Source organism: Puma concolor, chromosome A1 (genome assembly GCF_028749965.1).
Source record: "Puma concolor isolate L17-30 chromosome A1, mPumCon1.1.hap2, whole genome shotgun sequence".
Lineage (NCBI taxonomy): Eukaryota > Metazoa > Chordata > Mammalia > Carnivora > Felidae > Puma > Puma concolor.
The window spans coordinates 153,789,763-153,804,885 of NC_141667.1; the positions used below are offsets into that span (position 1 = coordinate 153,789,763).

Genomic DNA, 15,123 nt, shown 5'->3' on the forward strand with positions numbered 1-15,123 from the left:
CCCAATCTGGGGAAGAAAAAAGGCATTGAAATCCAAGAGGCACGAAGAACTCCCTTTGGACATAACTTGAATGAATCTTCTGCATGACATATCATAGTGAAACTGGCAAAATATAAAGATACAGAGAGAATTATGAAACCAGCTAGAGATAAACAGGTCTTAACATACAAAGGTAGACACAAGAGGGTAGTAGCAGACCTATATACTGAAACTTGGCAGGCCAGAAAGGAAATCTGCAGTGTGATGAACAGGAAAAATATGCAGCCAAGAATCTTTTACCCAGCAAGTCTGTCATTCAGAATAGAAGGAGAGATAAAGGTCTTCCCAAACAAACAAAAACTGAAGGAATTCATCACTACTAAACCAGCCCTACAAGAGATCCTAAGGGGATCCTTGGGAGATCCTAAGGGGATCCAAGGGGTACTCTGTGAGTGAAATGTTGCAAGGACCCCAAAGTACCAGAGACACCACTTCAAGCATGAAACCTACAAATATCACAATGACTCTAAACCCATATCTTTCTATAATAACACTGAATGTAAGTGGAATAAATGCTCCAACCAAAAGACATAGGGTATCAGAATGAATAAAAAAACAAGATCCATCTATTTGCTGTCTCCAAGAGACTCATTTTACACCTGAGGACACCTTCAGATTGAAAGTGAGGGGATGGAGAACTGTCTATCATGCTACTGGAAGTCTAAAGAAAGCTGGAGTAGCCATACTTATATCAGAGAAACTAGACTTTAATTAAAGGCTGTAACAAGAGATGAAGAAGGGCATTATATAATAATTACAGGGTTTATCCAACAGGAAGAACTAACAATTATAAATGTCTATGTACCAAATTTAAGAACACCCAAATATGTAAAACAATTAATCACAAACAAAAGCAAACTTATTGATAAGAATGTGGTAATTGCAGGGGACTTTAATACTCCACTGACAACAATGGATAGAACTTCCAGACAGAGAATAAATAAAGAAACAAGGGCCCTGAATGATATATTGGATCAGATGTACTTGAAGATATATTTAGAACTCTGCATCCCAAAGCAACAGAATATACTTTCTTCTCGAGTGCACATGGAACATTCTCCATGATAGATCACATACTGGGTCAGGGTCACAAAGCAGCCCTTAATAAGTATAAAGGGAATGAGATCATACTATGTACACTTTCAGACCACAATGCTATGAAATTTGAAATCAACCACAGGAAAAAGTCTGGAAAACCTCCAAAAGCATGGAGGTTAAAGAACATCCTACTAAATAATGAATGGGTCAACCAGGCAATTAGAGAAGAAATTAAAAATATATATGGAAACAAATAAAAATGAAAATACAACAATCCAAACGCTTTGGGATGCAGCAAAGGCAGTCCGGAGAAGAACATACATTACAATCCAGGCCTATCTCAAGAAACAAGAAAAATCCCAAATACAAAATCTACCAGCACACCTAAAGGAAATAGAAGCAGAACAACAAAGACACCCCAAGCCCAGCAGAAGAAGAGAAATAATAAAGATCAGAGAAAATAAACAATATAGAATCTAAAAAAAAAAAAAAAAACAAAAAACTGTGGAGCAGATCAATGAAACCAAGAGTTGATTTTTGGAAAAAATAAATAAAATTCATAAACCTCTAGCCAGGCTTCTCCAAAAGTAAAGAGAAGGGACCCAAATAGGTAAAATCATGAATGAAAATGGAAAGATTACAACCACTCCTCAGAAATACAAGCAATTATCAGGGAATATTATGATATTCCAACAAACTGGACAACCTAGAAGAAATGGGCAAATTCCTAAGCACCCACACACTTCCAAAAAACTCAAACAGGAAGAAATAGAAGATTTGAACAGACTCATAACCAATGAAGAAATTGAATCAGTTATAAAAAAATTTCCAAACAAAGAAGAGTCCAGGACCAGATGGCTTCCCTGGGGAATTCCACCAGAATTTAAAGCACAGATAATACCTATCCTTCTCAAGCTATTCCAAAAAATAGAAAGGGAAGGAAAACTTCCATACTCATTCTATGAAGCCAGCATTACTTTGATTCCTAAACCAGACAGAGACCAGCAAAAAAAAAGAGAACTAGAGGCCAATATCCCTGATGAATATGGATGCAAAAATTCTCAACAAGATACTAGCAAATGGAGTTCAACAGCCTATAAAAAGAATTATTCACCATGATCAAGTGGGATTCATTTTTGGGCTGCAGGGCTGGTTCAACATTCACAAATTAATCAATGTGATACATCACATTAATAAAAGAAAAGAAAAGAACCATATGATCCTGTCAATCGATGCAGAAAAAGCATTTGACAAAATTCAGCATAGTTTCTTAATAAAAACCCTTGAGAAAGTTGGGATAAAAGGAAAATATTTAACATCATAAAAGGCATTTATGAAAAGCCCACAGCTAGTATCATCCTCCATGGGGAAAAACTGAGAGGTTTCCCCCTGAGATCAGGAACATGACAGGGATGTTCACTCTCACCGCTGTTGTTTAACATAGTGTTGGAAGTTCTAGCATAAGTAGTCAGACAACAAAATGAAATCAAGGCGTCGAAATCAGCAAAGATGAAGTCAAGTTTTCACTTTTTGCAGATGCCATGATAGTATACATGGAAAACCCGATAGACTCCACCAAAAGTCTGCTAGAACTGACACATGATTTCACCAAAGTCGCAGGAAACAAAATTAATGTACAGAAATTAGGGGCTCCCGGGTGGCGCAGTCGGTTAAGCCTCTGACTTCAGCCAGGTCACGATCTCGCGGTCCGGGTCATGATCTCGGGGTCCGTGAGTTCGAGCCCCGCGTCAGGCTCTGGGCTGATGGCTCGGAGCCTGGAGCCTGTTTCCGATTCTGTCTCCCTCTCTCTCTGCCCCTCCCCCGTTCATGCTCTGTCTCTCTCTGTCCCAAAAATAATTAAAAACGTTGAAAAAAAAAAAAAGAAAAAAGAAATCAGTTGCATTCTCATACACTAATAATGAAGCAACAGAAAGACAAATAAAGAAACTGATCCCATTCACAATTGCACCAAGAAGCATAAAATACCTAGGAATAAACCTAACCAAAGATGTAAAAGATCTGTATGCTGAAAACTATAGAAAGCTTATGAAGGAAATTGAATAAGATACAAAGAAATGGAAAAACATCCCGTGCTCATGGATTGGAAGAATAAATATTGTCAAAGTGTCAATACTACCCAAAGCTATCTACACATTCAGTGCAATCCCAATCAAAATTGCACCAGCATTCTTCTCAAAGCCAAAACAAGCAATCCTAAAATTCATATGGAACCACAAAAGGCCCCGAATAGCCAAAGTAATATTGAAGAAGAAGACCAAAGTGGGAGGCATCACAATCCCAGACTTAGCCTCTACTACAAAGCTGTAATCATCAAGACAGCATGGTATTGGCACAAAAACAGACACATAGACCAATGGAATAGAATAGAAACCCCAGAACTAGACCCACACAAGTATGGCCAGCTAATCTTTGACAACGCAGGAAAGAGTATCCAATGGAAAAAAGACAGTCTCTTTAACAAATGGTGCTGGGAGAACTGGACAGCAACATGCAGAAGAATGAAACTAGACCATTTTCTTCCACCATTGACAAAAATAAACTCAAAATGAGTGAAGGACCTGAATGTGAGACAGGAAACCATCAAAACCCTAGAGGAGAAAGCAGGAAAAAAACCTCTGTGACCTCAGCCGCAGCAATTTCTTACTTTTCCCTTTGGGGAAGGCAAGGGAATTAAAAGCAAAAATGAACTATTGGGACCTCATGAAGATAAAAAGCTTCTGCGCTGCTAATGAAACAATCAACAAAACTAAAAAGCCACCAACGGAATGGGAAAAGATATTAGCAAATGGCATATTGGACAAAGGGCTAGTATCCTAAATCTATAAAGAACTCACCAAACTCCACACCTGAAAAACAAATAATCCAGTGAAGAAATGGGCAGAAGACATGAACAGACAGTTCTCTAAAGAAGACAACCAGATGGCCAACAGGCACATGAAAGGGTTCTCAACGTCGCTCCTCATCAGGGAAATACAAATCAAAACCACACTCAGATACCACCTCATGCCAGTCAGAGTGGCTAAAATGAACAAATTAGGAGGCTATAGACACTGGAGAGGATGTGGAGAAATGGGAACCCTCTTGCATTGTTGGTGGGAATGCAAACTGGTCGAGCTGCTCTGGAAAACAGTGTGGAGGTTCCTCAAAAAAATTAAAAATAGATCTACCCTACTACCCAGCAATAGCACTGCTAGGAATTTACCCAAGGGGTACAGGAGTGCTGATGCATAGAGCACTTGTACCCCAATGTTTATAGCAGCACTTTCAACAATAGCCAAATTATGGAAAGAGCCTCAATGTCCATCAAGTGATGAATGGATAAAGAAATTGTGGTTTATATACACAATGGAGTACTACGTGGCAATGAGAAAGAATGAAATATGGCCTTTTGTTGCAACGTGGATGGAACTGGAGAGAGTTATGCTAAGTGAAATAAGTCAGGCAGAGAAAGACAGATACCACATGTTTTCACTCATACGTGGATCCTGAGAAACTCCACAGAAGACCAGCGGGGAGGGGAAGGGGGAAAACAAAAAAAAAGTTACGGAGAGAGAGGGAGACAAACCATAAGGGACTCTTAAATACTGAGAATAAACTGAGGGTTGATGTGGTGATGAGGGAGGGGATAGTGGGTGATGGGCATTGAGAGATGGCACCTGTTGGGATGCACACTGGGTGTTGTATAGAAAACAATTTGCCAATAAATTTCATATTTAAAAAATAATAAAAATAAATTAAAATTTTTAAATAAAATTCAAATTTAAAAATAAAATAAAATATCAAAAAAGAAACCAATTTGACAATAATTTTCATATTAAAAAAGAAAGTAAATCTCTAATGTTCTCACCATATCACCAACAAGAAAATAATAATTATTTAAAGTTAAATATGTGTTAATATGCTTTACTGTGGTAAATACTTTGCAATTTATACAGGCACCAAATAATCGTCTGGTACACTTTAAACTTAGGCAACGTTGGGGTGCCTGATGGCTCAGTCGGTTAAACATCCAAATTCAGCTTAGGACATGATCTCACAGTTCATGGGTTGGAACCCCATGTTAAACTCTATGCTGACAGCTCAGAGCCTGGAGTCTGCTTCGAATTCTGTGTCTCCCTCTCTCTCTCCTCTTCCCCTGCTCTCTGTCTCTGTCTCTGTCTGTCTGTCTCTCTCCTCTCTCTCTCAAAAATAAATAAATGTTAGGGACACCTGGGTGGCTCAGTTGGTTAAGTGCCAACTTTGGCTCAGGTCATGATCTCTCAGCCTGTGAGTTCAAGCCCTGCATCAGGCTCTGTGCTGACAGCTCAGAGCCTGGAGCCCCCTTCAGATTCTGTCTTTCTCACTCTGTCCCTTCCCTGCTCACACTCTGTCTCTCAAAAAATAAATAATAAAATCATTTTTAAAAAATAAATAAATGTTAAACAAAAATAAAAAATAAACTTCGGCAATATTAATCCATTATATCTCAATAAAACTAGAGTAAAGCTCATTGAATACACTTGCACACAAATGTAAACATATACATTATCAAATAAAAAAAATAAGGAATAGAAAAAAGGGTCTTCTGCAAAAAACAAGGAGCCACATGTGGTAATATCTATAAGAAAAATAACTTCCTTTTAGATAACTATACATTAGAAATCATCATCACTGACATTTACTGAACATTTTTATATGCTTAGAAATAAAAATCCAAAGAAAATGAGTTGTCTATTTTCTTATTTGATTTTTATTTTTAGGGAAGTTTTCTCTCCAGGATTTTCTATTTGAATATTTCATCTAGGGGTGCCTGGGTGTCTCAGTCAGTTGAGCATCTGACTTAGGCTCAGGTCATGATCTTGCAGTTCAGGAGTTTGAGCCCTGCATTGGGCTCTATGCTGACAGCTCAGAGCCTGGAACCTCCTTTGGATTCTGTGTGTCCTCTCTCTTTGCCCCTCCCCTTTTCACATTTTGTTTCTCTCTCAAAAATAAATAAGCATTAAAAAAAAAAGAAAGAAAATTCCATCTAGTTGAGATCTAAGAGAAAAAGACCTCAAAATTACTTAACCATAATGAATCATCTCTGAGAGTACATCTTCATCTGCCCTATCATAAAAATATATTTTGAGGATTAAATTACATAATCTCTTTGAGAGTGCTAAATTGTACCACTGATGTTTATATGGTACTAATATGTGTTTAGTTGATAAATAAGTTTAGGGAATTTTAAATTTTTAAATACAAAACCACTAAGATGTTTGCAATTCTATCTCCCTAAATATATTAAAGTCTTTATTTTTGTCACTTGGAGAGGATGCTCTCTGAGAGGAGCATCTGTTATTTTTCTTAGTACTAACTTCTTCCAACAAAGTTTATGTTTCCCTCAAAATAACCAAACAAATGTAAACATATATAGCAGCTTTGAGGTCATTGTTTATTTTATTCCACCAAAATACAAGCTTTTATGATGTATTTTCCCCTCCACTCAAACCTTGAGCTCTTCCTCAAATTTGTTTTTCTGAAGATCCTTCTAATTATCTTGAATAGCTTTTATTCATTATTTATTTATAATTGCTGTGCATTTTCCCATGATATGGATGTACCACAATTTATTCAACCATTATCAGACTGGTTGTTGCCAATCTTTGAGTAAACAATACCACAAAAATTACGCATGTGCAAATTTTAAGTATTAATACTTTTTTATTTCATTTATTTCAGAAAATTCTCCAAAGGGTAATTCCTGAGAAAAAATGTGAAGAAATATATATTTTAATAAGTCGTATTCCAAAAAAAATGCATAGCAGTATATATTTATACCAGCACAGCACAAAGATGCCTTTTTCCATACATTATATCCATCAATAGATTTTAGAGTGCTTTCTGGTTTTTGATGAGGTGAGCAGTGTTAAGTAATATATACTACAATTAATTTGTATTCCCCATGGGCCATGGCTTGCTTGTTATTGTTAATTATGAATTTTGCAATAGATTTCACTCATAAACTTTTGTTATGATTCATATGAGCTAGTATCAGAATCATATCTTTAATCACAGAACACTAAAGAAAACTTGGTCTACATCAAGAGATTCTTGACTTGGGCCTTATTGGGACTAAATAATTCTAACAGAAGTTTATCTCTTTTGTCATGTGAAAGTTGGGATTGCCCAAGATTGCATGGTCACAACGTCAGAGACAAGCCTTTCATGGGTCCCTTCACAGCCCATCATCTCAGTAGCAGCTGATTAGCTTTCCTGCTCATCTCTATGTTCTATCCAGTAGAAGCATCATCCACTCTGATCATATGCAACAATCTGTGTTTGCATGTTTCCACATGCAGTCATGGGTCTCATCTTGAGAAGTCCAATGCAACTCCCACTAATATTCATATAACCAACTGTAAAACTTTATTCATCTCTATGGGTCACTTGAACCTTATTGTTGGTCCAATCTGTTCCATTTTTTGGTAAACCTTACAATTACTTTACATAGACCTACATTCCCCAAAATACTTCAATTGCTTTCATTTCTGTGCATCAAAGGTGACCCACTTACCCAATTATTATACATGAATTACAGTGTCTCATCAGAGCTTAAAAGTATTCCATAAGGAAAAAGACAATTCTGAATATTTACTGATTCCAGAGAGTCTGTTGAATATATAACATGGCCAAAGTTACCTTCTCTAGATAGGTGACAAGTAAGTAAAGCTTTTTAAGACATTTATCTTCACTCTCTAACTTGAGTTCAACTGCCCTTACTGGATGAAGAATCTGAAGCTAGAGCTAAGGAGAGCTTTCAAAGACTTTAAACCAAAAGAAAACTCTTGTGGGGCCTGGGTGGTTCAATTGGTTAAGCGTCTGACTTCTGCTTAGGTCATGATCTCAGGGTTTGTGGGTTTGAGCGCAGTGTCTGGCTCTGTGCTGACAGCTTAGAGCCTGGATCCTGCTTCAGATTTCGTGTCTCCCTCTCTCTCTCCGCCCCTCCCCCATTTATTCTCTCTCTCTCTCACAAACAAATAAATATTAAAAAATAAAAATAAAAAAAGAGAAAACCCACTACACTTGCTAATGGTAGGCATTATTTTTACTCAAAGCTAGGTACATCCATTTCTGAAGGGAGAATATTTTTGAACTATACATAAACTGAGTCTTGCTAATCTGAGAATGACTGGGAAAATTTATACACAAGGCAAGCAGGGAGAATAGAGCCAACATGTCAAGTTTGCCAGAGAATTCAAGAGAATTATTATTGTTTTTCTTAATAATATCAATTCCTTTTTACATATCAGTCACACTTATTTTTCCTAAGAAGTTTGTACTTCTAACAACAGGAATTAAGAAGACCTGCATCACCAACAACAACAAACAGAGGTAAGACTCAAGAACACTGAGAAATGTCTAAATATTGCAGGTCCAAAAAGGGAAGATTGGAACTTTGTTTATGCTTATAAACTGGTATGAAGAACAGCAGTTAGGTTAATCAATTTTGGAAACAAATGATCATAAACTGAGAGAAACTTTCTAACAAAGTATTTATGATTGAATTAATATTGTCAGTTATTGATGAGGTAATTTGCTAACAGGGCTACGGCAAAGTTCTTCATGCCAAAAAATGTGGCTGTGGATGATTCTAGAGTCTTTACCCTTAACTCTAGATAGCTGTTTTCCACCTTGATATTTATGTGTTCTGTTTAGAGACTGGATGCTTCCTCAGGACTTTCTGAAAAGCCCTCACCACATCTTTGTTTCTCAAGCTGTAGATGAGTGGATTTAGCATGGGTGTGAGGACAGTGCAAAATACAGATACAGCCTGTTCTTGCTCAGGAGTGTGGGAAAAACCCGGTGTCATGTACATATAAACACATGGTCCTAGATAAAAACTTACCACTGTAAGATGAGATGAGCACGTGGCCAAGGCTTTGTTCCTGCCATAGGAAGATTTTGTATGAAGAACAGCAAGGAAGATGAAAGTGTAGGAAGCCATGATAAGTCCAAAAGGGACAATGATAAAAGCAATGCCCATCGCTAAGACCACCAGCTCATAGGTGGAAGTGTCTTTGCATGAGATCTTCATGATTGCTGGCATCTCACAGAAGAAATGGTGGATTTCTCTGGAACCACAGATAGGTAGATTCATGGTATAGAATGTGTGGGCTGTGGAAGCTAATATGCCCCCAATCCAAGACACTATGGTCATTTGCAGACAGACCCTGTGGTTCATAATGACTACGTATCTCAAAGGGTTACAGACAGCTACATATCGGTCATAAGCCATAAGGGTCAAGAGTATGCATTCAGCACCCCCAAGAGTAAAGAAGAAAAATATCTGGATTCCACAGGCAAGACGTGTGATGTCTTTTCTTCCAGAGAAAAAGTTTATCATCATCTTTGGAACAGTGCTGCTGATGAGGGCCAGATCTATGAAAGACAGCTGGCTGAGTAGAAAGTACATTGGAGTGTGGAGCCTCATGTCTATCCATATGAGAAAGAAGAGAATGATATTCCCAGTGACTGCAGCAAGGTAGATCAGGATGATAATGTAGATAAGGATGCTGACATACTTCATATTGGGGAAGAGTCCTGAGAGAATAAAATCTGTTGTTAATGTCTCATTTTCTCCCTCCATGGCTATGACTGTTCTAGTTGAACCAAAAGAAGAAGACAAGGAAAACAAAAGCAAATGAAATGTTATAGGACCTCACAAAATATTTTTTATTGTTGATAAGTTATTGATATAATAATGCAAGATAAAATAAAACTCTACAAACTTCAGTGGCTTATGAAAACAAATGTGTTTTCTTGTCCCCATATCTGTGGGTCAGTTTTGTTTTAGGCTGAAGGTCAGGTACAGGTATACTTCACCACATGTCTCTCAGTCTGCAGCTTGCTCTTCTCAAGGAAAATAGCAAAAGCTAAACAGGGGCAAGTAGAATCACATGATCTCCACTGAGGCCTGAGCTCAAGATTGACTCTACCATTTCCAACCACATTCCACCAACTAAAGCAAGTCACACACAAAGATCCCAACATCAATAGTGTGGAGAAGTAAGCTCCACATACAGTGAATCATGAAAGCATGAGGAGTGAAGAAGGGGTTGGAAGCAATTAATATAAGCTATATGTTTCTCAAAACTCATAGACCGGGGTGCCTGGGTGGCTCAGTCGGTTAAGCGGCCGACTTCAGCTCAGGTCTGATCTCACGGTCCGTGAGTTCGAGCCCCGCGTCGGGCTCTGTGCTGACAGCTCAGAGCCTGGAGCCCGTTTCAGATTCTGTGTCTCCCTCTCTCTCTGACCCTCCCCTGCTCATGCTCTGTCTCTCTCTGTCTCAAAAATAAATAAACGTTAAAAAAATTAAAAAAAAAAACTCATAGACCACCATCCTCAGTTTCATGGTCTTGGTGCTGGGTTTTCAGATATCCCCTTATTTGATTCTTTTTTTTTTTAACTAACTAGTCCCCACATCCAACAGGGAGCTTGAAATTATGACCCAAAGATCTAGAGTCTCATGCTCTACCAACTGAGCCACATATGTGCCCCCCATGATTCAATTCTTAATCTTCTGTTTAACGTGTTTGGTTAAGCCCTAATAATGAAGATCTATGGATATCCTATGATCACAAACTAATTTCACTATGGTGAACAATTCAATGTTATAGGTAGCCATTTAATATATGCATAGTTAGGTATGCGACAGGTACATGCATGAACACTTAGCAGTCCTTTGCCTGTGGATCTGGTTACATAAATCCATAGAAGAAATCATAGATGGGTATGAAGTAGAATGCCATGAAATAAATCTATTATTATCCCTGTATTTGAATGGAATTGGGATGTCATTTCCTAAAACATCACACATCAATTAAGAGATGAATGGATATAGTCAGTGGTGTGTTCTCCTTCAGATTTATTTATAGGAGCTCAATATGAAGCACATCAGGATCAACTCAGAAAAAATTATTAAATCAGGTTCTAGGAGCTGTAAACAAGTAATTACTTTATGCCTATATTCAAGAGGGAAGATAACCCTCTCTACAAGTTTACAGAAGTGAGAATGGAGAAATTTCTACTCTAAGAAGTTGGAACAAGTTAGAAGAAACTAAGCATGCTATGTAAATTTTTATGAGCATGTCACTAATTACTCAGATAGCATCTAGGCATGAATAAAACATAAACTTAGGAGCACCCGGGTGGCTCAGTCAGTTAAATATCCAACTTCGGGTCAGGTTTTGATCTCATTGTTCATGAGTTCAAGCCCTGCATCAGGCTCTGTGCTGACAGCTCAGAGCCATGAGCCTGCTTCAAAATCCGTGTCTCCATCTCTCTCTCTGCTCCTTTTTTAAAAAAAAATTTTAATGTTTATTTATTTTTGAGACAGAGAGAGACAGAGCATGAACGGGGGAGGGTCAGAGAGAGAGGGAGACACAGAATCCGAAGCAGGCTCCAGGCTCTGAGCTGTCAGCACAGAGCCCGACGCGGGGCTCGAACTCACGGACCGTGAGATCATGACCTGAGCCGAAGTCGGACGGTTAACCGACTGAGCCACCCAGGCTCCCCTCTCTGCTCCTTCTTTGCTCACACTCTCAAAAATAAATAGACATTAAAAATTTTAAATAAAACATAGATTTACAAGAAAATTGTAGAACAGAAAAGTGCAGTTGAGGTAGGGTAAAAGAAAAATTTCAAAAGGAAAATTCTGATTGAGACATGAAAAGTCTATTAAGAGTTTTTACTCTCCCAACCAAGACTACTGAGTGGTGTATCCTGGTGACACCAGTGGTGGTTTATAAATTCCTATTAAAAACATGAAGATGCACTGAGGATTTACTGTTAATGCTGCTTCATTGATATTTACTAGGTTTGTTTACTTCTGGGACCCAGAAATTATGTCTTCTCATCAGCTGACTACTGAATTTTCAGGTTGAGTGTATGCAAACCTCTTAGAGACAAGAATATGGAAATTGAAAAAAGAATCAGATCTAAGAGGTAATTTACTAAAAATTTTGTTTATATTGTTATTTTTTTAATTTGAGAGAGAGAGAGAGAGAAAGCATGTGTGGGGGAGGGACAGAAAGAGAGAGAGAATCTCAAGCAGGCTCCACTCCTAGTGCAGAGCCCCATGTAGGGCTTGATCCCATGACTGTGGAGATCATGACCTGAGCTGAAATCAAGAGTCTGTCCCTTAACTGACTGAGCCACCCAGGTGCCCCAGTAAAAATATTCTTAATGTTTGTCTCATATTCTTAAAGTTGCACACAGTTAATTGAACTAAATATTCTCCCCTGGCTTCTCAAGTTGCTGTGAAGGATTCTATTAACTGAAATACTACCCTGAAGAAGGGCAAAACAGCAGATATAATTATTGGAAACCAGATCAGCCTTTTTTTAATTTCCATTTTACCTGTGTTCATGTACCTATACCCATGGATTTTCCTCATCACATTATATTTCCCCAAGTAGCAATGCTCCTCCTTACTTTCTGAGGGAAGCGTGGTGTTGGGACACTTGAATATTTTGGTTTCCATTTGCAGGCAGGATTTCTGAGGTTATGTAGATAATTACAAGTATGCATGACAGCAGCAAGTGCCCCAGAGGATCCTTGAGGAAAACAGGAAACCACAGAGGAGGTAATTCCCTAGGCCTCGAGTAACTGATTTGTTTACCTACATGCATTGGGATTTTGCTCAAAACAAGACTATGGGAGAAAATTATCCTATTTATCCAAGACTTTATTCTACTGGGTTGCTTGAATAGAACCCATATTTTGGCCTCTCCTGGGGTCTCATATATTTGGGATTGATTTTCTGACTCATCAACAAGAATCACATACTTGTGAACCTTTAATAAATTTACATGAAGATAGTAAATTTTACTTTATCTGGTAGCAGCCATATAGAGAAGGGCTATTTATCTTTGAGAGATTCATAAGCATTATCTGTCAGGACAAACAGATACCATCATAAAACCTGGCCATCTTGGTTTTCAGACAATTTATTCTATAATAATTTCACAAGATATATATATATATATATATATATATATAGTATATATATATATATATATATATATATATATATATATATATATATACACATAATTAGTGAAAAGGCTTTGTAAAAATGCACAATCACAAGTCACAATCAAGTGACTAGTGAAATCCACATGTGGCTCTCTCTTCCCACCTCCCTTCTTGCAGGTGATTATTGGTTGATAACAAAGTGTGTATCTATCCAACCTTTTTCTATTCAGTATACATAGACATAAGATTCTTCAATACTTCATTTGTAAGTTTTTAAAATAAATATTTGTTTTGGAATGGTTTTAGATGTAAAGAAAGGGTGTGAGAAAAATAGAAAGGATTGAAGTATACCAGATTTATTTAATGTTAACCATGGTGTGTTTCTTAAAACTACAAAAATTAATATTGGTATATTACTATTATCTGAACTCTGGACTTCATTTGGATTTTACCAACTTTTACACTATTGTCATTATTTTCCTCTTCCAGGTTTCAATCGAGGATACTGTTTCATTTAGTTATCATGTTTCCTTATTCTCCTCTGATCCATTTCTTAAAAACTTTAATTCACGTATTTAATTTCAAGATAGTTAACATAAAGTGTAGTCTTGGCTTCAGGAGAACAACCCAGTGATTCACCTTTTACATATGACACCCAGTGCTCGTACCAAAAAGTATCGTCCTTAATGGCCATCACCCGTTTAACCCACCTCCCTCCAACAACCCTCAGGTTGTTCTCTGTATTTCAGTCTCTTATGGTTTGCCTCCCTCTCTTTTTTCTTATTTTTTTTCTCTTCCCCTATGTTCTGTTTTGTTTCTTAAATTTCACATATAAGTGAAGTCATATGATATTTGTCTTTCTCTGACTGACTTATTTTGCTTAGTATAACACACTCTAGTTCCATCCACGTTGTTGCAAATAACAAGATTTCATTCTTTTTGATCACCAAGTAGTATTCCACTGTATATGTATATCACAACTTTTTTATCCATTATTCATCAGTAGATGCACATTTAGGCTTTTTCTATAATTTGGCTATTGCTGATAGTGCTGCTATAAACTTTGGGGTAAATGTGTCTCTTAGAATCAGCATTTTTGTTTACTTTGGATAAGTACCTAGTAGTGCAATTGCTGAGTTATTAGGTAATTCTATTTTTAATTTTTTAATGAATCTCCATATACTATTTTCCAGAGTGTCTGCATCAGTTTGCATTCCCACCAACAGTGAAAAAGGGTTACCCTTTTTCTTCATCCTCACCAACACCTGTTTTTTCCTGAATTGTTAATTTTAGCCATTCTGACAGGTGTGAGGTGGTATCTCATCATGGCTTTGGTTTTTATTTCTCTGATAATTAGCAATGTTGAGCATCTTTTGATGTATCTGTTAGTCATTTGTATGTCTTCTTTGGAAAAGTATCTATTCATGTCTTCTGCCCATTTCTTCACTGGATTATTTGTTTTGGGGGGGTTGAGTCTGATAATTTTTTATATATTTTGGATACTAACCCTTTATCTGATATGTCATTTGCAAATATTTTCTCCCATTTGGTTGCCTTTTAGTTTTGCTGGTTGTTCCCTTTACTGTGCTTTTTATCTTAATGAGGTCCCTATACACCAATAATGAAGCAGGAGATATCAAGGAATCAATTCCATTTACAATTGTGCCCCACACTATAAGATACCTGGGCATAAACCAAACCAAAAAGTTAAAAAATCTATATGATGGAAAGTATAGAAAGATTATGAAAGGAATTGAAGACACAAAGAAATGGAAAAACATTTCATACTCATGGATTCAAAGAACAAATATTGTTAAAATATCTATACTACCCAAAGCAATCTACACATTCAATGCAACTTCTATTAAAATAACACCATCATTCTTCACAGAGATAGAACAATTCTTAAATTTGTATGGAACCACCAAAGACCCTGAATAGCCAAAGTAATGTTGAAAAAGAAAACCAAAGGTGGAGACATCACAATTCCAGACTTTAATATGTATTACAAAGCTGTAAGCATCAAGA

General features: G+C 37.2%; 1 protein-coding gene across 1 annotated transcript; it reads right to left on the reverse strand.

Moving 5' to 3' along the window:
- Window positions 1-8,758: 8,758 nt before the first annotated feature.
- LOC147584572 (olfactory receptor 2T11-like) lies at window positions 8,759-9,706 on the reverse strand. Its single transcript, XM_086716774.1, has one exon. It carries the CDS (start codon window positions 9,704-9,706, stop codon window positions 8,759-8,761), a length of 948 nt encoding a protein of 315 aa, XP_086572900.1.
- Between the last annotated feature and the right edge of the window lie 5,417 nt (window positions 9,707-15,123).